Source organism: Gastrolobium bilobum, unplaced genomic scaffold (genome assembly GCF_033153095.1).
Source record: "Gastrolobium bilobum isolate Gb01-03AN ecotype WA unplaced genomic scaffold, APGP_CSIRO_Gbil_v1 utg5951, whole genome shotgun sequence".
NCBI classification, from domain to species: Eukaryota; Viridiplantae; Streptophyta; class Magnoliopsida; order Fabales; family Fabaceae; genus Gastrolobium; species Gastrolobium bilobum.
This window is the reverse complement of record NW_026896853.1, coordinates 1-26,442: the sequence shown is the minus strand read 5'-3', so window position 1 is coordinate 26,442 and position 26,442 is coordinate 1. Positions and strand designations below refer to the sequence as shown.

Here is a 26,442-nt window from a genome sequence, read left to right as displayed (position 1 = left end):
AAGAAGCAAAGGAACAATCTCCAGCAATTCAAAAGAAGCAATGTGATTTCTCACATTTTGAGAAACCTCCATATCCAATGAGGCCCAAGCAAAATGAGCAAAGGAAGCAATTGTCTAAATTTTTAGACATTTTTAAGAAATTGCAGCTTAATATTCCTTTTGCAGAAATTCTGGAGCAAATGCCTTCATATGCCAAATTCCTGAAGGAAACATTATCTAAGAAGAGGAAGCTCATAGAGGATGAATCGATTATACTAACAGAGGAGTGTAGTGCAATCTTACGGAAAAACATGCCTCCAGAGTTGAAGGATCCAGGAAGCTTCAGTATTCCATGCACTATTGGCAAGACGACTATAGAGAGAGTCTTATGCGATCTTGGTGCCATCATTAATGTTATGCCATTAACCCTAATGAAGATGTTCAACTGGCCGACCGCTCAACAAAGCAAGCACATGGTATTGTGGAAGATGTGCTAGTTAAGGTAGACAAATTTCTAATTCCTGCCGATTTTGTTATTCTTGACGTTGATGAAGATGCCAGTGTGCCTATGATCTTTGGGAGGCCATTCTTAGCAACCTCAAGAGCATTAATCGATGTACCTAAGGGTGAGTTGATAATGCGCGTGGATGGAGAGCAAACAATATTCAAGGTACCTATAAATGAAGCTCCTTCATCGCCTGCCTCTCAATCTAAGAATCAAGTCAACTACATTGCTGAGAAAAAAGTTGAGGAATGGAACAAGAAGGAATTCCATCAGCGGCATGACGAACACAAGCCAAATGTTAAGATGGAAAAGCCCAAGAGCAAGAAAAAGCATGTGAAAACTAAGTTTAAAATTTCTGAAAGCTCTCCTCCTCATCCATATGCATATGAGTATAACCATGGAAGGACACAAATTATGAGCAAGGGTATGGTGTCATCATTGAGCCTGAGTTACCAACCACCATGATCACATAGGGTACGTCAAGCTCGTGACGTTAAACAAGCGCTGGTTGGGAGGCAACCCAATAATTTTTGAGTCATTTTCTTATTTAATTAAGTTAAGGTCATTTAGACATCTTTAGTGTTTTGGGTTGTAACTCTCTAGTACATTGGTCGTGTTATTTTCTGTTTGATATTTCACATGTGTGTGTTGTTTTTACTTGCGCAACAGTTATTTTTTCGGCTAGTTTAGTTATTGTTGAGGACATCAATGTTCTAAATCTGGGAATTGGGACCGCATACGCGTTATCTGAGGTATCACATACATAGGAACAACAGAAGGTTCAACAGAAAATCAGAGAATTCATGTCTACTTCAGGGGAGTTATTTTAACCTTTCCATTTTGTTTTGTTTTAGTTTTATTTTTTTCTAGAATTAGTAATAATTGATATGTGAAAGTATGTTTAGATTTAGAGGTGCTACTCAGTCAATTCCTTGATTGAAAATAAGGAAGCGTTGCATGATATGTATTATTGTCATGACATTGCATAGAGCATGAATAGAGATTATGATTGCTCGTTTGTTTGATTTCTATGTTAATAATGGATAATGATGCTTGGAATGAAATTAAGAAGAGTCCAGTTTGATACCACAACGGGTGAGGTTTGAGCCTATACAGATAATTTTTTTTTTAGAGAGTCCTCACTGCAGTAGTACTCTAGAACTTGATCTAATTCTCTCCAATGCATGTGTTGATTGAAGTGATAAAGTCATTTTATTCTATTAGCTTATGGCCAAATAGCCACCTGAAAAAAAAATCATTCATTGCTAGCCTTGTTGAGCCTGAGACTGTTTTTGTTCAATTACCTGATTAAACTGTCTAAACCACTTCCATCAGAACTTACCTTGATTGAGATTGAAATGTCAATAATCAAAAGTTATAAGTGATTGAGGTAAGCTCCACTAGAAGTTAAGCAATTGAAAAAGGAAAAGAAAATAATAGTCCTCAAATGAACTCAAAGAGGAAAGAAAAATAAATTGAAAAATTGAAAAGCAATGATGAAGAAAAAGGTGAGAAAAAGGATGAATCATGAATTCAAGTAAATAGTGGAGCTGAAACCTAAATTGCGATATGATTGAGGCTTAATGAAAATGGTGTTTCAATCTCAATGATTATTCAGCTACTTTCCAAATGATCCTAACCTTAAGCCAAGCCAAGTTATAACCTTGAGAAGCCCTTTTGATCAGTCATGCATGTGTTGATGTTCCTTATCTTCAGGAACTTGAGAATAAGATCAAGCTTATGGTAGTGCAACGGCTGTGATGGAATGAGTGATGATGAATACCCCCAAACACTGAGCGATGAGTGAATATTATGTCCTTGTGAGGGGTAATCAAATTAGACTCTGATATTTGAAAGAAGTTGATAAGCATCGTTTTAAGTTTTGACTTAGAAATCATTCATGCTTAGTATAGTAATCCTTATGATTGTTTGTGCAACATTATGCTTGATTAATTGAACCTTGCTTCCCATGTTTTAATCCTGTTTATTGCTAAGGACAACAACATCTAAATTTGGGAATTGTTTATGATGCTTTCTTAGTTAAAAGAAGCAAGGAGTTAATCATAAATGTGTGAAAATAAGTCATAAATGTAAGAAATATTGATTATTCCTTCTCAATCATTCACTCACTCAATTTATGTATTTTAATAGCAGGAAACACCAAAAATGAAGTGAATGAGAGAAGTTGCAGTTTTCCAGCTGGCGCAATTTGCTCGGAGTCTGGCGCAAATTGCGCCATTTCAACCTGAAGATTCTGTATCATGGCACAAATCGCGCTGAGTGTGGCGCAATTTGCGTTAGTGTGGCGCAATTTGCGTTAGTGTGGCGCAATTTGCGTGGGGATTGGCGCAAATCGCGCCATTTGGCAGATTCAGCTCTGTTTTCTCGTGCAATTTGCGCGGGAGTTAGCGCAAATTGCGTGGGCGATACTTTTTTATTTTTTTTAAAGCGAATTACACAAAGGATGGCCCAATTGGAGAGCAATTGAAAGTAGGTTTTCCTAAAACCTAATAAAAGGATCAGAAATAGAGGAAGGAGGAACTTTTGACAACAAGGAATCAAAAGAGAGCGAGAATTCTTTGGAGCTTTTGGCGTTTCAGAGATTCGAGCGATCAAGATTAAAGATCTTCATCATCTTTCTCTTCTTAGGTTCTGAATTTTAATTTCTTTCATGTTTATTTTGCCAGACATGAATATGTCTGGCTAGTTTCTATTATTGTGGTAAGGGTCACAACTCTTGATGTGAACCCTTGATGTGAACCCCTTGTAGTTTGGTTAAATTTATATTCATCTATGTTAATTGAGCTATTTTACCTTGTTCTTCATCTTATAATTCTTATAGAATTGATCACTCTGTTAGGATTTGCGAGGGTTAGGGTTTTCAATAGGAATATTAGAATCTAATTCCTGACAGGAGGTAAGATAACTGTTCATGTATGCACTAGGGATAGGCTACATGAACCGCAAACGTGAAAGATTCACGGATTCAAAGGCTTAACTTAAAAAGGGATTTCTAAGGGATTAGGATCCTAATAGGGTTAATAAGGTTAAAGTCACTAAGGAATTAGGGTTTAACCAATTAAATAAAAGATAGTGAATCGTTTGATCAATTGCATAATTGAATGTAAACGTTAACTCAGGTTATAAGGTGGGGATCATAAAGGTGTTGGCGTATCTTTACCGCAATATTCTCTCAATTAATTACTCAACCTTTATTCCGTTATTCTTGAATTTCTTTAAGAACTTTTGAATCATTTACAATTTCTTGAATAGTTCTCAATTATTTCACAAACCATAATTGTTCTCAAACCATTTTTATTCATCCAATAAGAGAGGAATAGTTATAATAAATTCGGTGCCTCAATACTCGTGGAGACGATACTCTACTCATCATTTTATTACTTGGAACGATTGGTACTGTAACAGCCCGTTACGTACCGGTATTGTTAACATTAATTATGATATTAAGCGCAGTTACAATCACTGCAATTCATTTATAAAAATACGAATAAACTTTTTCCGATTATTACGCGAGCATTTAAAACAATAAAACGCGTAATAATTAAAAGCTGTGACTATAACTGTTAACTCTTGCGGAATATTTATTTTATCTATTTTTACATCACAATATACTTATTATAAGTTACTAAGGGGTTCCCATAAACCCACTTAGCCAATTACCAAACTTTACGTTTTTACCTATTCGAACATGGTTCACTCCTAAATTTTCTGCGAACACACCGCTCACAACCAGACCTCCTTCTCATGTTATATCTTTGTCTTACTTAATTCCCTTTTGAACAAGCTATCACACGCTCAATTCGGAGCTCATTTGCTCCGGTTATCGCCGTTTGAAGTTGGATAAGCGAAATAGCCAACCAACCCCAAAACAGCTCTAAACCTCTCTCACTCCACGAATTACTGCACTAAATCCACTCATCCAATTGCTCTCAAATATTTACAACATAAACTAGACACCTCAATCTTTGATTTGATATATCATACGCTTAATTTGACTGAGAAACGAAGCGGGAATTAATTTCGTAAAAGCTGGCCAGAACAGCCCCTGCATCAGAGGTCCCTGGACAGTCCGAACTCAATAAATTCCACAGGGCTGAGTACAACCCATAACTGGCTCATATTTTAACACCATATAGGGAACATCTCAAGCTTCGAAATGACATATGGAACGTCCCTATTGGACCTCTATAGAGGGAGATATGCTCTCTCGAAGTTCGCCTAAAATCTGCCAATTCTACAGAAAATTCGCCAGAGTTTCCTTTGTTTTTCCAATAATCCCCAAATTGGTACAAGCTCACTAATGCCTCAAAGTACCTAATAATCCAACAATAATACAGTAATAATCCAATGGGTGGCACACACAAGGACTAACAACACCTTGGGGCACTTACAACCCAATCTAGTTTATATTTATTACACAGTTTATACTATATAACTCACATTATAATCCTTGCTTGTTTCAATCACAAAGGTCCCCTTTACATGTAATTTCACAATATAAGCATATAATCATAACTCTAACAGGCCTAAATTCCTTCCATCCTGGTACATCATGCATCTCTTTTACATTTACAACATATACTTAAATATTACAACTTACAACTTCAACTTCAAATTACCCTTTACAATATTACAACTTCAATTACAAATCCAAACATAAGTTCAAATGATACAAACTACTAGACTTAGGCATGCCAACATGAACAATATGCCAAATACTGAAAACGTTCCTCTATCACTCTGCGGGCCTCTTGCCCGCTGCTCCAACGCCACAGGTACATCCTGAAATAAATGCCCCGAGACGGGGTGAGATATACGAATATATCTCAGTAACCCAAAGGTTCTGGAGAAAACTCCGCCCAATGGTTCACTTCGATGCATATGAATAGAATACAACAACCACTTTTTAAAACGGGATATAGCAAGGGTTTTAGAAAAATGGGGAATATAGAGATACAAACTACGACGATACGGGATGGTAGCTACCAATACCACGCACGCCCTGGGCATATATAAGCCTATGAGTATCATCCAAGGTGCGTTCCAAAAACCACAACCATGATGCCCCAACCATCCAAAACGCCAGAGACATTCCTAGTGTGCTCCTACCCGGATCACACAACATGACCCACGGTCAACTGGAACTCCCTCTCGGAGACCTATCCAGTGGAAGTCTGAAACTGCCCGAAGGCTAAGAAAAACTGTCTACTGGCCAGAGACTCGGTACATAAGTACCCATTGTAATAATGCATGCATGCTCATGTGTTCTACACTACTCATATACACTTCCTACCGTTGCCATCAACTGGCAAGGTGGAACAGAAAAGGGGAACAAGCCCCAGTACCAAGAGGTTACCTTAATTATTTTTCTCACAAGCTCCGCAGCAGCTTATCCTTCAACTTGGTACACAGCAGAATTCCTACACAGACGACATTCCCAATCACTCACAATTCAAACAATACATACTAATTTACAATTATACATGCATTGAACCAATTTCTTACCTCAATCCACTTGGTCCAGGACCAAGGGCAATCCACTGATTCACTGTTCAGGGTTCAAGTCGACGTACGACAACCTATACAACCACGTACAACCATCAGTGTACGTCAAATTACGTCAAAACGCGAAACATCAAAAAACCTCCCCTACATCATGTAGGTTCGGCCTCTATAGTGTTAATCTACAATTTATTTTTCTAAATTTTCTTTCTCATTTTCTTAGGCATCCTTAGGCTACCAAAAGGCCATATCAAGTGCCATTTTTCCTTTTTCGTCATTCAAACGTCGTTTTGCCTAATATTTTGCTCTAGGTCCAATTAACCACTCAACACTACCAAACATTTTTCCTTTAATTTTCCATGCATCCACTCAACCCACAACTCATCTAAACACCATTTAATAACACAACACATCAATTGCATGATTTCACAACATCAAACCTCAACTACCCTCCAATGGCCGAATTCATCAAGTCATCATACCAAAGGTATCCAATTCAATTTAATAACTCCATACATCATACAATCTTACTATTAACTCATACAATTACTCCACAACTCAATTATCTCATCACACCAAAATTCCAATTCATAAAGTCTTGCTCATGAACACAAAATTTGCGTAAGTTAAATCATTTTTTCCTCAATCATCAATCACTCTAAAACATCATTCTAAGCCACATTTGTCTAATACAAAATTTCAATTTGAGCTCTCTAACTACATCAATCCAAACAACCCACTCTATGTCACAAATTCAATCCAAATAAAAACTCAATGAAAATTGGAGAAACTCACCACAAAACAACTCCTAAGGTCCAAGGGAATGATCTTCAAGCAACTAATGAACCAAAGTGAGCTTCCAATCCACCAAAATCCCCAAAATACTTCAATATTTCGCAACTGAAAATGGGAAGTATCTCCCTCTACACTGCACCAAACTCGAAAATAAGGACAAAAATGGATTCCTTGCGAAATTTCAAGTGAGTTAGGCTTTGGAACCACTCAATTTGGTGGCCTAGAACTCAAGTTACAATTGTTTGAAGTTTTCAAAACCCTAACCATGGAGACCCACGAATTTGCAGCTGAAAAATGAAGGGGATGAGTTCCAAATTCTGATTTTCACATGTGCTTAAATGGTCATTTAAGTGGGGGTGGGTCCCACAAGTGCCACCTCACTTAAACTCACTTAATCTCACCACTAGTCTTCGATTATTTCACAACCTATTTATAAAATGAAAAATTAAACATTCACCAAAGTCCTTTAATTATACTTGATCAGATGAATCCGGAGTTTTCCGGTCGTTCGGAGAAAATATTGTTTTAAGCTGTTGCGGGCGCCGTTGGCACGCTTCCCCAAACTGACTTAATTCTATCAAATATTATCAGAAATCATATTTCCTAGTTCTATAGACCATTTATAACTCATATTTGAAACCTAGAGCTCAAAACTCAACTGGCACGTTTTACGGTGCAATTGTACCGCATTATTTTTACACGCGAAAAACACTATTCACTAATTTTTCTGAAACTTGCCTGTCCACTCAATTTTTCGTTCTGAATCCATTTCCAGGGTTATTTCTATCATCTGAGACCTTCTACTCAATTTTTATCTTCCTAGAGTTGCGTGTTGGCTAATTACCGTTTTGCCCTTTCTTTGTATTTTGGCCTTATACTCAGGATTTTCACTCAATCTAGTTTAAACACTTAATTTAAAATTGTGAGGTGTTATAGGTACACTTGCCGATTGTTCACAACAGTACCTTATTGACTTAACCCTTTATTTATAGATAGTTATCTGGCAGTAGTGGAATTATGGATCTTTTAGGAATATTGGGGTCCGGCTCTTGATCCATTATTGTAGCATTAATCAAGGAATATTTGTTTACAATACCATAAACAATTATATATGTTTGCATTCTTGCATAGACGAAATTTAAGGTTTTTCATAATGTCAAAATCAATATTTTTTTGTTAAAATTTTTGCCAGAAAATAAATTTTGTCGATGATAATAACAAAACGGATTCCATAATAGAGACGGAATACGTTTTCGATTGAAAATTTTGTCAATAATTTTAACAAAATTTTTTCCATCGATAAATTCCGTAAAAAAAATAGCCTTTTCTAGTAATGAAAGTGGAGGTTTAAGCATGATTTACCTTATACTCCATGTATTTGTATTACATGGTTGCTATAAGCATTCTACTTTGTGTGTTTGTTTATTTTAATCAGTGTATGAATTGTTTAGATCATAAGATATTGTTGGAGTATTGTTGTTGCTGGATGATTTTTCATCAAATCTATTAGGTTTGTACTTTGAATGAAAGAGATCGTCAGTGAAGTCAATGGCGGATCCAAAAAATTTTATTTATGTCTACACATTTAGTGGCAGTCCTCGAACTTTTTTTTAAAGAAAATTTTAAATGCATTAAAAAATAAAAGGAAATTTGCACTCGTCACCATTAACACATTAGGAATTGTTATAGAGACAATTTATGTTACAGTGTTCCTCTTTTACTCCTCAAATAAGGATGAAATATTTATTTTGTAATTCCACTTTCATAATATTTTCCTTTTTAACTTTTTTAAATAAAATTAATTTTTTTAATTATTATAATAACAAAGGCTAGAATGGTCCTAGAAATCTATGTTTACGATAAAAATTCCAACAGTAGCATAATTTTATCTACATGTCGACAAAGTTAAATATGAATATCTCTTGTAACAATGCTTTCTTATGTCGGTTTGACTATTGAAATACATATTATTTCCAAATGCATATTCATTTTTTTCTAATGAACATAACTTTATATGATGGAATGATGAACATAAGTTATGTGATGAACGTATCTTTATGGGATGTACATGTACAAGCAACATGCTTTATGAATAATATGTCGTGATATCTGATTGCAGTTTCTTTTTTTTTCAAAAATTTATGACTGCACTTGCAGTCACTTGCAATAACACAGGTCCGCGATTGAGTGAAGTCAGAGGAGACTTTAATGTTATTAAATTCGTACCGTGATTGATTCCACCATTTTATTGATTGATCTAAATTTATATTAAATCATATAATAACACAAGTAAATCTTTAAATAACAAAATTATATATTTATTCAGTATAAATATAAATAAATGAATTAAAACCTTAAAATGTATTTTTTTAATCTGAACCATATAATATAATGTTAATTTTACGTAAAAAGTTTTTTATTTATTAATATCATTAGTGCATATGAGTCGCATATTCTATGTCACTTACAACATATTTTTTATTCATAATATTATTGAAGAAGAGGTTGTGAACAATTATGCAGGGGAATAATCCTCCCATGTTCAAACCATCTTAAAATTTTATATGACTTCGTTATGTGAAATTTTTGTGTCTATTTATGTCTTTATTAATGATAATTGAACCACACATATTTAATGCATGTGAACAGAGAGATAAACACAAAAATTTCACATGACCATCAACGATAGCCTTAGAAATTTTTATGATAGGGAGCAAAAATTAAAAATTAAAAATATAAATATTATTTTGACTTATAGAAGTGTTAACTAATACAAGTATTTCAGCGAGAGGGACTAATTGTTAGGATTAATAATTTATTATTATTGAAAAATGTCATTATATATATATATATATATATATATATATATATATAGGGGAAATTATTTCTACAACTGCTGTAGATAAGCTTCTCTACAACTAAGTAAAACTACGTCGTTTTGGTCTAAAAATTAAGAAAAAAATACTTTGTTTCCTAAGATTCTATCTTCTTCAACGGCAGAATAGCGATGAACGTTTTCCCTCTTCTCCTCCTTTGCTACTTGTGTTCTTTCTTTCCGTCTTGAGAGCGTTCTTCTCCTTCATCGCCGGCAGCCCTTCCCCTCCACCACCGGTAGGTAAAAAAATTTTGATCTCATTTTGTTACTTATTTATTTGCTTTTCTTATCCCCGCTTTGTGTTTTCTTAGGTCTAGCGTAGAGAATCATGTTCTATAATTAGAGAAAATTGGGGTTTCTTTAGTATCCTTACAATCAAGTTCATACCGGTAGTTTCAAAGATAATTACTTGTGATTGGGAACTTTATTTTATTGGAATCTATACAAACAAACTTGATTTACAAAGGATAAAAAATTGAATAAAAAACATTTAACTTTTTTTTATTGTGAAATGCTTGGCTAAAGTTCATAGATATCTATGCTTTTATTTTGTTCAAACAAACACTTGTTCCCTAGGGATAGCACTTAAGTGCTTACATGCTTAATGTCTTGCAAGTATGTTGTCCCAAGCTCATGAATAAATAAGAGGGAGGGTGGGAAGACATAATCAATAGATTACCTTAATGACCTCTCTACATGTTAAGATATCCATAATGGCATTTGAACGCTTCCACAAAGCTGAGAGTAGTAAATAGTAAATACCACTTGCATCCAACATAGATTAGTTAATCCTAAACTTGTGGAGAAAAAGACACCATGGTGGAAATGAAGAGTGAAACTTGTTTTTAAACATAAGTGAAAAGAAAAATCAATTTATCTTTGTGTTCCTTTTATCAATATCATCTCAATCATGGGTAGCCTAGCTTATATTTTTGCTTTAAATTCTTGAAAAACTTATGCAAGTTAAATGCAGGCGGTTATGGGACTCTAGAGGAGCTTCTTGAAGTCATAACTTGGGCTCAACTTGGGATTCATGATAAACCGGTATATGACTTGTACCATTTTGCTGGGATCCTTGAGAAGTTTAGTTGAGCTATTAGCCTTGCTAGATTTGACATTCCACAACTTGCAGGTGGGATTAGTAAATGTTGATGGATACTTTAATTCGTTGTTGTAATAGTTAACAATGACATGTAATAAAATTCTGGAACAAAATATGAGGTTATGGCTTCAAATACGTGTTTCTAGCATAAGATGATGAGATATAGAAGTAGGTTCTTTGATCTGTGAATTTTGAACAATATGTGGAGGGGAAAGTATAAAGGGTTCAGATTTTCTTAAGATATGTCAAATAGCAGTGATAATTCCCTAAAATTTATAATCAATCACATTCATTATTTAAAAATATAAGCAGAGTTTCTCATCTAACCACGTTGATATTTTGTTTTCTAGATTGATGTGATGTACATATGTTTAATGATGTAGTTGGAGTAGACACTCGTAACAAGCATCTTCATCTACCTATTTCTTTCATTTAGTTAAATGATAAACTACACACTGATGTTGTTTGTCAAGGACTGATGCTCATCAAGTTTAAAGAAGTCTATACCTCCTTATATACATATTCTTTCTTTCTATCTAAACGGTGCCTTTGTCATCTATGAAAATAGAGAGTATTCCCCCCCCCAGTGTATTATAAGCAATCTGGCATTTCTTTTAACACTGCAGTCAAATTTATTTGTCTGAATTCTGATAGATTCTTATGATTTGTGTTTTACATGTCTTGTTCAGGTTGCTACCCGGATGAACATTACATTCCAACCTTCCTGAATATGTTCCACGGTTCGCTTAATTCAAACAGAACAGTGACATGGGTTGATTGGTCAATGCTGGGTCCTCATCCAGCAACCTATGGGGGAGACAACATAACAGTGGGTTTTATACAAGCTATAAGGAAAAATGGATCCCTTTGTCGATATAATTCAGACATGACATCCGTTTGTTACCTCTTTGCTCGCAAGTTTGGTCATAGTGCATTGGAGCCTTTACTTAACCTTTCTTCCGAAGTGATGAACTTTTGAATTTTTTTCCTTTTTTTATTGTATAAGAGACAAGATATGTAACTTGTTTTTTGGGCTCTAGATTTTAGTAGAGAATTTAACAACTTCAGCACTAAATCAGTATGTATTGGTATAGCTGTACAGGTATTGTTAGAATTTTGTATTCTCTACTAGAGAATAGCATAATGTTGCAGAAACTGCATTTCATTCTTTCGAAGAAGGAATCCATCAATACAGAAATTTCATTATCAATGAGTCTCAATTCCTTGTGGTTCATGTTTACAGAAGACACAAACTTTTCCTAAATCTTCCGCTTTCAGTACAGGCAGCGTACAGATACAGTTACGTGCTCTCAAATAGATTCTTTCAATATCCAGTGCATTATCGAAATATAGACTATTAAAGGCAAAAACCTTAACCTTTGTTTCAGGTAAAATGTGGAAGATTATCAATGACAGTACAGAATATAAATATCTATGCCAGATATTAAAGGTTGAGTTACAAGAATAAATTAAAATGACATGTCGTATAAGACATGCATTACATGTTATGGACCAATAAATCAAAATAGATTCTTGTATCATCATCTATAAACTCACAAACATCTAGCGATTCTGAACACCAGAAATCAGCATCATAAAACACTTAACATGAAAATGATAGAGTATCTGCTCTCAATTTAAAAGAGAACCAGTAGCACTAAGAACTGGCTTGAACTCCAAAAATCAAGCTGCTACCTGTTCAAGGACTTCTGATTGCTGTTGATGTGATTCATCAAAGTGAGAAGGGGTATAGGCAGGTCCTGTGAAACTCAACTAGCAAAACATCCATTTCCAAAAAGGTTTTATACAGACTAGTACTAAAGGATCTGTACAAATTGACAATCCCACAGCTAGTATTCCTGTTGCTTCTCTCTTGCAGCATCCATCTACAAGTGAAGCATAATAAAATTTTCATCAAGTTTAAAGAGGAAAACACATATATCAACATCAAAACTATCTTTAAATTGTGCGCGAAGTGCTTGACTATGCTCCATAACATGTTTTTTCAGGTGCCATGCACAAAAACGATGTCGAGCTCCTGGAAATATCTTAGCAATTGATTTTCCCATAGCTTTGTCTTGATCAGTTATAATAGCAACCAGAGACCTATCAAACATACATGTTCGAAATTGTTCAAACAACCAAGTAAAGGTTGCTTCTGTTTCATCTTCTAACAAGGCAGCAGCAAATAAAATTGATTGCCCATGGTGATTAACACCCACGAAAGGGGCAAAAGGAAACTTGAACTTGTTTGTTCTGTATGTCACATCAAACACAAGGACTTCACCAAATTGGGCATATGCAGCTCTTGACCTACCATCCGCCCAGAAGACACTTCTTAATGTACCATCATCCGCTAGATGCATATCAAAATAAAAATCTCTATCAACAACAGACTTCCTTTGAAAGTGTTTGACAATGCCCTGGCATTCTCGGCCTACATTACTATGTCTCTGGCTTGATATAATAGTGCTAATTTGAATTGGAGTAATATTAACATCTTCGTTCATAGTGTTAACCACCTTTGAGATTTTTGAAGATGTTAAACCCTCCTGATAAAGCTTAGAAACCAACGACTTAGTAATGCCTGAGCGTCGTAAATCATTATGAGAAAAAAACTTCTTCACCTTTGTAGGAGTGTTAATCAATGGATGGTTGTGTGTATCATTGAATTTTTCCACAACCCATGATCCATTAACCGACTTTATTTGTAGCATCGCTGAACAATCAGTCCTTGTTTCTCTTCGCCTTTTGACATTGTCAACATCAATTCTCTTATCATGAAGTCGTTTCACACCTTGCTTTGAGCATACATAATTCCACCTATATGGCTGTTGTGTTTTTATATTCCTGTTACACCAGTGCTTACGTATCCCAAATCCTTTACTTTCTGCATAATCGTTATAAAAGTCATAAGCTTCTTCTGTTGTCTTAAAGACTCTACCCAAAATAGGGGTATCCGTGAAGCTAATATCATCAGCTCCCACAATTTCATGCACGTTATCTTCCCTACAATCACCATCTTCGTCTTCCATAGTTTGACACTGATCATATTCTCCAAAATCATCATTGTCTTTCTCCAAATCAACAACCTTATCACAATATATTAAACTCTCACTCATGTCAATGTCTTCAATAGTTGTTATTTGTGAGTGATCCGTCTTGAATATATGAAAAAATTTGAACAATAGTTAGTCCTATACTCAAACATAGGCATACTGCATGTCATGTATAGTGAATTCAAATAATAGTTAATCATTTACCTGACCATCAAAACGTGCAACCAAAACAGTAGATGATCCTGGAGATTGTGTCTCAACAACACTTTTGGCGAGATTTTCACACTTTTCCATGAGTTCACTTGTATAAGTCTAGATTACAACCTGCATATATAAAATTAATTTTCTGAACCAGAGGTGTTAGCATAGAAAAGAATTCAACAAAATAATATAATCAGCTCCTGCCAATAGGAGAAGGGCTGCTAGTGACTAGATTTGGAGTAGCTGACACTAAACCAAAATATGGTAGCAGAAATGGGAAGATCAAAAACCATTGGGTTGTGAAGGTAGATAGATGCACAGGGGAGGAACATTTGTTCAGGGTCAGATTTCCTCACGGGAAAGTTATTCAAGCTTAATCATATGGTTAATTTTGTTCAGGGTCAGGGAACAAGTGTTTGTTTGAACAAAAAAAAAACATAGATATCTATGAACTTTAGCCAAGCATTTCACAATAAAAAAAAAAACTTAAATGTTTTTTATTCAATTTTTTTCCCCATATATATATATATATATATATATATATATATATATATAGGGTTTATTATATATAATGTGACTGTATCTAACATTTTATGCGGTCATCTACAAGCCGCGTTGTTTTGTAAATGAATAACAATACCTTAACCCATCTCGTTCCCACATATCAATCTTCATCCCTTTCCCTCGCGCACTGGGGCAGAGCCAAGGGGGCTGACGCAAAAAAAAAATTGAAATAATTGAAAATTTTGGAGATAATGACAATGATGAAGATGTTCTCTTAACCCCATCTCGTTCCCACATATCAGTCTTCATCTCTTTCCCTCGCGCACTGGGACAGAGCCAAGGGGGTTGGCGCAAAAAAATTGAAATAATTGAAAATTTTGGAGGTAATGACAACGATGAAGATGTTCTCTTCCAGACCTGCTTGTGCTTTAGTCTCAGTTTCAGTTTCGGATCTCTCTTCCATTTCCCTTTCAGCAATTTTATTTGTAATTTAAGGTGACTTTCGAAGCTCCTTTCCCATTTTCGCTTATCTATTTATTTTGTTGTAGTCACTTTTCTCTTTTACTTAATCAATTTTTTCCTTTTTTCGCTTTTGTACGCTCATGTTTGAGATTTTCATACATGTTAACCAATTTTGCTTTACAGTTAGCTTCTTTCATGGTTCTAGTCTCCTCATATCCCATGTATTCACCATTACCGCATTTATTTATTTGATTTAATATGGCTACAATATTGTGGAATTATTCAATTCAATTCAATTCATTTATTTTTTTTCTTCACTTTTGTTGATAGATAGATAGATATACAGTGGGGGATTGCTTTGGTGCTCAATTATATATGAACTTTGATAAATGACCCAACCTAACCCCTGTTCATACTGGATATGCACAATACCGTACTAGCATAATAGTGACTGAGCAATTGTTCTTTCCTATCCTTAATAAGTTGTTCTAAAATAATTGTAATTTTTTTTATTTAGCAATTCTTTATAGAGGAGCATAATAATTACTTGAATGAAAGGTTTTACCTTTGAAAATTTGGGTAAGTGTTGGAGTTTGGATCCACTTTTTTAGCAGCTAAACTACTTTAGAAATAAAAAAATTTAACGATTGGTATTTTTTGAGGTACCACATCATAAGAACATGTAAATTTTTGCTATTGAAGCAACTCAAAATGCACGTGCGAGGTCAAACTATGGTTTTGCCTCTGTAGATTGCAGGACTAGTTAGGTTATTAAACATATAATTTTGGTTCGTATTTTTTAGAATCTTTATCTTTTAATTCACTTGATTCGTATCAGTTTTCTTCTTGGAACATTATGATAAAGGATATGTTTATGCCTTGCATTAATGAAAATTAGTGGACCATACCTTGGGACCCTGTACTAAAGGACCAACAGTGAAATGCCTATTTGATTGTTCTCTTGGTGCTACCGGTTATTCAGAGGTACTTTCTATTCTCTTGGTGCTATCAGTTTTCTTCTTTTACTTGTCAAGTTTCCATTTTAGTGATTCCAAATTGCAACTTGATTTAATGCTGGTTTGGGTTTATTCGACCAACATTTTTCCTTTATTTGTTTATCCTCTCTCAACTTTTTAAGGATAAATTACAATTTACCACCTTTAAGTTTTGCCCAAATCAAAATTTGTATATCAACTTTAAAATTGTACAATCTACTCCCATCCAATTTCATAAGCATGCATTAAAGCCCCTTGCTCAGTAATTTTTCCGCCTAAAGCTTCTTTTCATAGTTCTAGTCTCCTTATAACATTCAATTTTGTTGTTTTTCGTGCTGTGCATGCCATGCTCCTTTGCTGATGCAGATGTTTTATATTTGAGATGACACATATGCATAACGAATTCATTTATTTGAGGTGCAGACTTTATGTGAGAGGGGGATGACAAAATCTGCCCAAGTAATCGGTAATAATTTTTCAAAAGAAACATAGCAAACAGGGAAAGAGACAGCAACACTGGGCCAATTCTTCTTGTTCCAAATCTGCTGATTCAAAAGATTAAAGAGCCAAGCAGAAATTGAACAACAAACGAGATATATTTTAGGCAAACAGCTTTCATTTAATTTAGGCATATATTTGGAATAGCTAGACCAGAATATCTGATTCATCTGGATCGATGGTGTCTGGTCCCTGTACTGTCAGTACTAAAACTTGTAATTGTAGTTGGCTCTTATAAAGAATTGGATAGCTCCACTTGTAATTGGTATATGTAAACCTGTTGCCATCAGGTCATAAAAGTAGAATGGGTGTGTGTTAAGACTCTATTACTTGTATTTAGTTCAATATTTATTGTAAATATATGCCTGCAATTCAATGGTATACTGATATGTGTATGGGTGTGTGTGTTAAGACTCTATTAGTTTTGTTATCATTGCATTTGAGGAATTAAATACCTGCAAGTGGAAATAAAGAAATTATATCAAAAGATCCCAACATGTATTTGCTTTTAAAATAATGCACCCAATATGTGCAACATGTGCAATATATTGTAGAAGCTAGGTACATTTGCACAAAAATAATGCACCCAATATGTGCAGAGCATGTGCGATACATTATAGAAGCTAGATACATTTTCAAAAAATAATGCACCCAATATGTGCAGAGCATGTGCGATGCATTATAGAAGCTAGATACATTTTCAAAAAATAATGCACCCAATATGTGCATCATGTACAATACATTATAGAAGCTAGATACATTTGCAAAAAATAAAGCACCCAACATGTGCAGCATGTACAATACATTACAGAAGCTAGATACATTACAAAAAACACTAGATACTAAGTCTTCTGTTCTTCTTTGGTTAAGCAGGTCCCGAGCTTTAGATTTTCCTACAGCACAATACAAAATCTAGCAAAAAATAAATGTTATACTTAAAAATAAATATTAAATAGATAGATAAATCAATCAGTGCTTACCAAAATGAAACCATGAAAATATGAACAATAATTTCTACTCCTTTTGCTTATCTCTTGCAATATCCATCTACAAATAAAACATACATTATTTGACCCCGAGTTTAAAAAGTCAAACACGAACATCAACTTCACACAAACATCAACTTCACATATACCTTTTGCTTCTGACAACCAGTTTTATAATGACCTTTTCCTTGACAGCAACTGCAAGTCCTTTGTTGTTTTGCCAACATTTCTATGCTCGATTTTATACGTGAAGCAACCCTTGGACGCCCCTTAGTTCTAATTAGTTGGGTGGGATCACGCACATCATTAATGAGTGAAACTTGAGAAACAATACTAGGAATTGGTGAAGGAACAGTTTGAGGAGTTGGTTCATTTTTAGTTTTTTCTTTCTTTCTTTCCAATTGCCGTTGTAGAAATTCAGCAATCATAGCTTCAAGCATTCTAATCTCAAAAATAGAATCTTTTGCTTCGAAAACAACAATATTGAATTTGGAGTGAACCAACCACAAAGACAATGCACTAACTTCATTAGTAGATGTTTCTGCATGAACACCTACAAGATTATTAGCCTTATAGCTTGCATTCATTGTCCATCTAGACAAAATATATTTTTCAGGTAAGGTCATTATTTGTTTCTTCTTCACGATGTATAAAATATGTTTGCACAAAATTTCCATAGTCTCAAATTTTTCACACGAACAATGAGTTGTGAATGTTTCAGTCAAATGACAGTCGACAATTGCCCACCACTTTTTATCAACTTCATGAGACCCCACCCTATACTCGATCAAATTTTGTTGTGATGAAATCTTTTCATGAAAGTAATCAAGTATGGCAGCCTTCCACTACCTTTTAAAGATCTCAAATAATTTTCTTGTGTAGCGTTCTCCAGCTATTTCTTCAATTGGATGATTAGTCTCCAAAATTGCTTTTGTATTTCTAGTTTTGAAATCCTCATCTTCTTCTGCATCCCTCCTAGACTTGATTGCTTTGTCATATTGGGTAACAAAATCATTTAACATCGTGTTAGAGTTGACGTATCCATCAAAAAATGCATTGATGCTCTCACTTCGGCCACTTGTGGTCATTCCAGCAAAAAAAAGTATCTTTCAAGTATGCCTTTGCCCAGTGATGACGTGAATCATACATGTTAGCCAACCAACTACCTGCTTTAATATCATATGTAGTCCTCAATGCTTCCCACTTGCCTTCAAACTCATCAATGTCTCGACTTTTGTACCACTCTTGGAAGTCAATATCAAAACTCTCTTTAAATTGTACGCGCAATGCTTGACTATGCTTCATAACATGTTTTTTTATGTGTCATGCACAAAAACAGTGTCGTGCATTTGGAAATATATTAGCAATTGCTTTTCCCATAGCTTTGTCTTGATCAGTGATAATAGCAATAGGATACTTGTCAAACATACATGTCCAAAACTGTTCAAACAGCCATGTAAATGTTGCCTCTGTTTCATCTTCTAACAAAGCTGCAGCAAATAAAATTGATTGCCCGTGGTGATTAACCCCCACAAAAGGGGCAAAAGGAAACTTGAACTTGTTCGTTTTATAAGTCACGTCAAAAACAAGGACTTTACCAAATTGAGCATATGCAGCTCTCGACCTGCCATCAGCCCAAAAAATGCTTCTTAGTGTACCATCTTCTGCCAAATGCAAATCAAAATAAAAAGATCCATCAAGAGCGGACTTCCTTTGAAAGTGTTTGATGATGCCTTGACATTCTCGTCCTATATTATTCTTTCTTTGTCCTGATATAATAGTGCTGACTTGAACAGGATTAATATTAACTTCTTGGTTGATAGCATTCACCACCTTTGAAATTTTTGATGACGTTAAACCCTCCTCAAAAAGCTTAGTAACAAGTGATTTAGTGAAATTTGAGCGTCGTAAATCACTATGAGAAGGAAACTTATTCACCTTTGAAGGAGTCAAAATCAATGGATGATTATGTGCATCATTGAACTTCTCCACGATCCATAATCCATCCACTAACTTTATTTGTAACATCGCTGAACAATTTGTCCTTGAATCTCTTCGCCTTTTGACATTGTGAACACCAACTCTTTTATCATTTTGTCTCTTGACACCTTGCTTTGAGCACACATAATTCCACCTATATATTTGTTGTGTTTTCATATTCCTGCTAGTGTAATGCTTACGTATTCCAAATCCCTTACCTTGTGCATAATCATTATAGATACCATAAGCTTCCTCTGCTATCTTAAAGACTCTCCCTAAAATTGGGGCCTCACTCAATCCACTATCATCATCTCCCACAATTTCTTGTATATTATCTTCACCATAATCACCATCTTCATCTTCCATGATTTTACACTGATCATCTTCTCCGAATTCATCATTGTCTTTCTCCAAATCAACATCATCATCATATACTAAACTTCCACTTATGTCAATGTCTTCAATAGTTGTTATTTGGGAGTGATCCATTACAAAGATGTGAAAAAATTGAATAATAGCCTGTACAATATTTACATCAATTGACACACAGCAACCTCAATTCATTAGTAAAATATAAGAATAACTGGAAAAGAAATATTCATTTACGTTGACACACAGCAACCTCAATTCTTTAAAGGTGTAATATTGAAACCACATTACCCAATCTATATGCAAAAAATTTACATTGTAACTTCTTCTAATAACAGAAAAATATTATTTTCTTGTAATGAATAATAACCAAGTTGATAGGATATATAAGATAGTAGCTGCAAAAGAAAAAAAAGTGCAAAAATAAAATGCACGCAAATGTTGCGGCTATACATGTTAGACAACTACTGCAACAACTAAGAACAAGTAGACTGAGAACCTTAAACTCAGTTCAACCATCGAAATCCTCTTATGTTATCTCTCATAATATCTCCTGGTGCCTAACAGCCCAATACAGTCACACGGAGAACGCCATACTGCAAATCAAAACAAATAGATAGGCTTAAAAAAATCGTAAAAGTAAAGAAAAATCGTAAAAGTAAATTTACATGCCATTAAAAAAAATCTTAACTAACTCAAAATGCAGTAGATGAAAGCTTAACACATTAGAGAATGAAGGAACAAACGTTTAAAGAAAAATATATAAATAAAACAAATCTAAAGAGAGAAAAATAATTTTGTTAAGAAAAAAAAGACCAAGAGAACTAACCTAACACGGTCCTTACCTCACTAAACTAATCCATCAGAAAAATACCCCACCATAATGGTTCAAATGAACACTATTTTTTTTTCCTTCTTCAAGATCGCGGCAGGAATCAGAGTGGGAATCTCTTTGTGGAGAGCGAGTTCAGGTTGGGGTGTGTGGCGGTGTCGCTTGCTGGAAGGGCGGTGGGGAAAAAGACAAAGACTGATACGTGGGAACGAGATGGGGATAAGGTATTGTTGTCATTCATTTGCAAAATGACACCGCTTCTAAATGACCGCATAAAATGTTAGATACGGTCACATTATATATATATATATATGGGTTTTACTTTTATCCTTTAACACAACACAACAAACTTTTCTACTCTCATAACATTTTGTGGGGCCCACACTTTTTAAAACAAAAAAATAAATAAAAAATTAAGGCACGCAAAACGAATCTCTATAACATTACACAATCATTTTTCCTACAACATAACTCTTATAAAACCCTATATATATATATATATATATATATATATATATATATATATATATATATAGGGATAGGATATTGTGACAACCAAATAATGTTACTACCAATGTTACTACTACATCTTAACCGTTGATTTCCGCAATCAACGGTTATCATTTTTCAAATCAAACTCATTAATTAATTATTAATTCGCAATAAATGATAACCATTGATTGGTGGAAATCAACGGTTAAGATATGATAGTACCATTGGAAGTAACATTATTTGGTTGTCACACCATATATATATATAACATAAAGCTCAGATAAATAACAGATAATTTAGATCTATCCATATATTCCTACTTCCAGTGGGTTCCGGAAGTGTGAGGAGGGAAATGAAGTAAACTAAAGCAGAAATGGAAAGCAAGAAAGTAGACAGACTACTACATGAATATAGACAATCAATTAAAATGCAGAATTTAAAGGCATAAATAAATTTAAGGTGAGAACCCAAGCTGTATACGGTAGGCCGAAGTCAAACTTGGGTGGAAGGATGGAGAAGAGAAGAGTTCATTACATAAGCAGATATGAAATAAAACTTTTATTCAAAACATAAAGATTGAGATTACAGTTACAGATTGAAAGATTAAAGAGAAAACAGAGAAGAAGAGAAAACTCAGAAGTACCTCGCAGTCTCTCTCTCTAGACTATCTCTCTAAACTCAGCTAATAAAAGGATGCCTTCAACAATCTGAAGAAATCCTATATATAGACTAAAAAACACTATTTCTACAGTACAGGTCATGAAACCGGAACTGTTTCAACAGTGCAAGTCTGAGTGCACAGTAACTGCCTCGTGATTCTACAGTTTCTGCCGACACTTTGATTACGTCACTGTATGCGTCACCTTCTGCTGACATCATGCTCATGTCATTTTTCCATCAGCGTCACTACAATGTTTTTCTTCAACAATCTTCTGCTAAGTTGATTCCAAAACAATCATCCTCATTTTGGTAGAAGTCTTCTGCTGTAGAAGAGATAGAAGGAGATGAAGAACCTGTCTTCTGTTTAGAATTTTCAGCTTCTTCTTGGAGTAATTGAAGAATACCTTGCAAATTTTTTGCAAAATTTTCTTTTCTGGTTGATGCTGCTAATGCTGCTGTGATTTGAGCCTTTTGATTCAAGAAAAGGGAGGTTTCTGGATCAGCTGGCTTGATGTTTTTTGGATGTTTTTTAAACCAGAGCTTGACATTTTCTGGGTAAGCTCTTGAAGCATCAAATTCTATCCACCATTTAACAAAAGCTTGTCTCTTGAGTAATGGTAGTCTGATGCCAGTTTTCTCACCGTAATTGTACTGCCATGAAAATATCCATGCCAGAGAGAACTTTGAGAAAAAATGCAGATCTATTGGAAAGGGATCTGCTAGATTGTCGAATTTTTTGGAAAAGATTGTCATTCCTTCAAAGACTTGTGGAGGAAGGATATCAAGGATTGGTCCAAAATAATCCCACCATTTATTAAACCATTGCGGGAAATTATATTGGATATTTTGCTTAAAGTAAATTAACCATGAATGTTTGTTTTCTTTATTTTGCATGAAGAAGACATTGATCCAGGCTAATTCATAGTCCCAATAATTATATCCAATTGGATCATAAGGCTGGGAAAATTTGGTTATTTTATTTGGATTTCCATATTCTGCTGGGGTGATTACCTTGAGAATCTGGATGGTTGAATGAGTAATAAACTCAGGGTCTTTTGGACTCTTATAGTGTTTGATGGAAATAGAGTTTGAATCAAGTAGAATAAACTCATAAAATTTTTGGGATTTAGTTGGAGAATGTGGTTTGAAATGAAATTGTCGTCCTTTGAAGTCTTTGGGGAAGATCTTCACAGGAACCTTAGTTGGTTTATTATCCCAGTAGGATGGTTCCATTTGGATTACGTCTAGAAACTTGTTCTTTGAGACTTATGGTGTTTAAGGTTTTGGTTTCTGGGTAGAAATAGGTTTGGGTTGGATTTCTAGGGCCCTGTTTGGACGGTTAGAGATCTGCTTGGTTTTTAGGTTATCAATCAAAACAGAAAGACTTTCTTCCTGTTCATCTTCTGAAGCTATTTCAGCCCAGGTTTTCTTTGGTAGATGGGTCAAACCTTGGTCTTGGAAGGCTTGAAGTGTTTGGATTGGCATTGCATAGTCTGCTTTGGATTGTTTAGAAGAGGAAGTATCCTCAACTCTTTGGGTAGATGACCCAGTTTGGGGTTGGGTAGATGACCCAGATTGTTGTTGGGCTGGAGACCCAGTTTTTTCTAATTTTTTAGCTAACCCAGCCAGGATTAGCTTTCATTTCCTCTCTTTAGAAGAGGTTGATTTTACCGATTTCGGCATGACAGGACACTGTTTATCTTCCCTGCAGAAATTCACGAGTGAGATAATCAGGGAGAGAGTTTGAGGTGCCTTTGAGATATTCAATTTCAAAATCAAAAACACTTAAGATTGCTTGCCATCTAGCAAAAATTTGTTTAGATGCTAGATTCTTTACATCCTTTTGTAAAATGTCTTTTGCAGATTTGCAATCAACGCAGATTAAAAACTTTTGATTTAATAAATCAGATTGAAATTTTGAAATACATAAAACAATTGCTAAAACTTCTTTTTTGACAGTGGAATACTTTTGCTGTGCTGAATTCCAATGTTTTGAAGTGTATGCAATGATATGCTCTTTGTCTGAGACTCTCTGTTTAAGAATGCCACCATAACCTATGTCAGAGGCATCAGTTTCAACAATTTTGAAAGCCTGAGGATTGGGAAGATAAAGACAAGGAAGTTCCTTTACCTTAGCTTTGACCTGTTTGACTACGTCAGTATGAACATCAGTCCAGGGAGGAGGATCTTTCTTAAGACGATTATGGAGAGGCTTGATTAGATTATTAAGCTGAGAAAAGAACTCAGCTACATAATTTAAACAACCAAGAAATCTTTGTAATTGAGTTTTATCAATAATTTGATTGGGAAATTTGTCAGCAAATTCAATAGCTCTACAAATTGGAGTAATAGTCCCTTGATAAATAGTATGACCGAGGAACCTGATTTTTGTTTGAAAAAGATTGATCTTTGATTTAGAAAGAGCTAAACCACTTTTCTTAATTACATCTACAAAAATATGAAGATGTTTAAAATGTTGATCAATAGATTGAGAAAAGACAAGAACATCATCAATGTAGACGATAGTGAAAGTTGAGTATGGATTGAAGATATCATTCATGATTCTCTAAAATTCAGAGGGAGCATTCTTCAGTCCAAAAGGCATTACCTTCCATTCGTATTGACCAAACGAAACAGTAAAAACTGTCTTGTAACATTCATTGTCATTGAGCTGGATTTGCCAAAACCCAGATTTCATGTCAAATTTAGAAAAGATTTTTGCTGAATACAAATGATTGAGAAGATCTTTCTTATTTGGAATCGGATACCGAATCCATTGAAGAGCTTGATTAAGAGGTTTGTAATTGGTAACTAAACGTGGAGTTCCACGCTCAATCTCAGATTGCTTATTGACATGGAAGGCAGAACAAGACCAAGGACTCTTGCTCTTCCTGATGAGACCTTTAGCAAGGAGATCAACAATTTCTTTTTGACAAAAGGCAAGAAGTTCACCACTCATTTGAATTGGACGAGCTTTGGTTGGGATTTGCCTTTCATTAAAATCCTTTTCATAGGGAAGATCTACGATATGTTTTTTCCTTTGCCAAAAAGCATTCGGAAGATCAGAACAGATTGTATTTTGGATTTGTTCAAGCAAAACTTTGATCTTTTGTTGAACTTCAGGCTGCTTTAACTGATTTTCAATATTCTTAAAAGAAATTTCTTCTTTAAGGAAATTGATTTGTTTTTGTTTGTAATGGAAAAAATTTAAATCTCTTATGATGGGTTTCTTAAGAAATTTAAAAACAATTGGTTTGTCCAAATGATAAGTAATTATACCCTCATCTGTGATAGTTAGAGGAAAAGAGATTTGATGAACGGAGTTCCAAGAATAACTCCATTTTTGAGGTTTTTAACAAGGAGAAACGGTGTTTCAACTTTTAAATTATCATTTTCAATGATTGCTTTAGGAAGTTTATAATTAACCTGAAGTTTTGAACCACTAGTAGTACTAAGCCGTTCAGAAGTCTTTTCAAAATATTTAGTAGGAATTAGACCTTCTTGAATGCAGTTCGAATCTGCCCCTGTGTCAAACAGAGCTTCAATTTCAAGGTCAAAGTTACCTACATTGAGTTTAATTGGGATATAGAATTTTTGAATTGTTAATTGATTAATTAATCCTAAAAATTCTTCGTCTTTAAGATTTTTATCTTTATCTGGTTTAGACAGAGTATTTTCCATACTCGTTCCTGTTGATTCTTCATTTTGTAATTGAAGAAGGATGTTCTGATGAGTTTGTTGTTGTTCTTTGATTTGTTTAACTTCAGTTTTGAGAATATTGATCTCATACTGAAGATCTTGGACAGTTATAGGTTTGACAGTAATACTCTTTTCTAGTTTTTTAAGAGTATCTTTAAGATTAAACTTATTAGGAACCAACAACTCTTTAGATTTAGAAGAACTGGTTTCCAAGGATGATTTTAATTGTGCTAAGTAAGCTTTCTTTTCATGGGGATCACTGATTGAATCTATGACTTCGATCTTGTTCTTTAGTCAACATTAGATTGTGAGTCTTGTTCTTTTTGGAGTCAGGACATTAATTTCTTGCGAGGATTGTGATCCTCAAAAGCTAGAAGATAAAAGATCATCTTCATAACTTTATAAAATCAACAATGAATTTGATTTAAGTCTTGTTTCTAAAAGCCAGAGATTCTTTTCATCTTCATGAATTTGATTTAAGTCTTCATCATCAGAGGATTGGATTAGAAGATTATTGATTTGTTCTTCAATAGATGGATCAAGGTTTAGGTTATTTAGTTTTTTCTTAAGCCTACAATATTTACTAATATGTCCAGGTTTACCACAACTGTAGCAAATAGTTGGCTTAATTGGTTTGGATGTATTTTGTGATTTATTTGTTTCAGTATTTGGCTTAGGATTTTCATTTTTAAACCTTTTATTGTAATTGGGTTTCTTATGAAAATTCCTAAAAGTTTTAACCTGTTTTTGTTCCTGTTTTTTTTATGTTTTTTAGGTTTTGCAGTACAAGGCAGACCAAATTGTTCACAAAATGATCCTAGATCTTTACGATTTTGAGTCTTTTCTTTTGCAAGTTGACGTTGGATTTTATCATCTTGACAGATTTTTAAAGCTACCTTTTGGATATAAGCAACTAATTGTCCATA

The 26,442-nt window shown here is 34.4% G+C and overlaps 2 protein-coding genes and 3 long non-coding RNA genes across 10 annotated transcripts; 2 read left to right on the top strand and 3 right to left on the bottom strand.

Annotated features, from left to right (window-relative positions):
* Positions 1 to 4,993: 4,993 nt before the first annotated feature.
* Positions 4,994 to 6,060, bottom strand: LOC133302397 (uncharacterized). The gene is made up of 3 exons (XR_009750348.1): positions 6,011 to 6,060; positions 5,862 to 5,925; positions 4,994 to 5,287 (listed from the first exon to the last, which is right to left on the bottom strand). It is a non-coding gene; the product is annotated as an uncharacterized LOC133302397 (long non-coding RNA).
* Positions 6,061 to 9,694: 3,634 nt separating this feature from the next.
* On the top strand, positions 9,695 to 11,970 carry LOC133302396 (uncharacterized). Of its 2 annotated transcripts, none has more exons than XR_009750347.1 (3): positions 9,695 to 9,913; positions 10,651 to 10,809; positions 11,469 to 11,970. It is a non-coding gene; the product is annotated as an uncharacterized LOC133302396 (long non-coding RNA). The 2 variants fall into 2 exon arrangements; XR_009750346.1 differs by having other exon boundaries at positions 9,697 to 9,913; positions 10,651 to 10,721.
* A 695-nt stretch (positions 11,971 to 12,665) lies between these two features.
* LOC133302394 (protein FAR1-RELATED SEQUENCE 5-like) lies at positions 12,666 to 14,132 on the bottom strand. The gene is made up of 2 exons (XM_061502165.1): positions 14,043 to 14,132; positions 12,666 to 13,940 (listed from the first exon to the last, which is right to left on the bottom strand). The coding sequence occupies exons 1-2, from the start codon at positions 14,130 to 14,132 to the stop codon at positions 12,666 to 12,668; spliced, it is 1,365 nt and encodes a 454-aa protein (XP_061358149.1).
* A 514-nt stretch (positions 14,133 to 14,646) lies between these two features.
* On the top strand, positions 14,647 to 16,870 carry LOC133302393 (uncharacterized). Its single transcript, XR_009750345.1, has 3 exons — positions 14,647 to 15,038; positions 15,904 to 15,989; positions 16,424 to 16,870. It is a non-coding gene; the product is annotated as an uncharacterized LOC133302393 (long non-coding RNA).
* A 285-nt stretch (positions 16,871 to 17,155) lies between these two features.
* Positions 17,156 to 20,912, bottom strand: LOC133302392 (protein FAR1-RELATED SEQUENCE 5-like). 5 transcript variants are annotated; one of them, XR_009750341.1, is made up of 4 exons: positions 20,679 to 20,912; positions 17,634 to 20,429; positions 17,479 to 17,545; positions 17,156 to 17,410 (listed from the first exon to the last, which is right to left on the bottom strand). XR_009750341.1 is itself a non-coding variant. In XM_061502164.1 (2 exons), the coding sequence occupies exon 2, from the start codon at positions 19,951 to 19,953 to the stop codon at positions 18,808 to 18,810; it is 1,146 nt and encodes a 381-aa protein (XP_061358148.1). In that variant the 5' UTR covers positions 19,954 to 20,429; positions 20,679 to 20,912; the 3' UTR covers positions 17,156 to 18,807. The 5 variants fall into 5 exon arrangements, 1 of the variants encoding a protein (XP_061358148.1); XR_009750342.1 differs by having other exon boundaries at positions 17,156 to 17,391; XR_009750343.1 differs by having other exon boundaries at positions 17,156 to 17,545; positions 17,634 to 19,983; positions 20,333 to 20,429.
* Between the last annotated feature and the right edge of the window lie 5,530 nt (positions 20,913 to 26,442).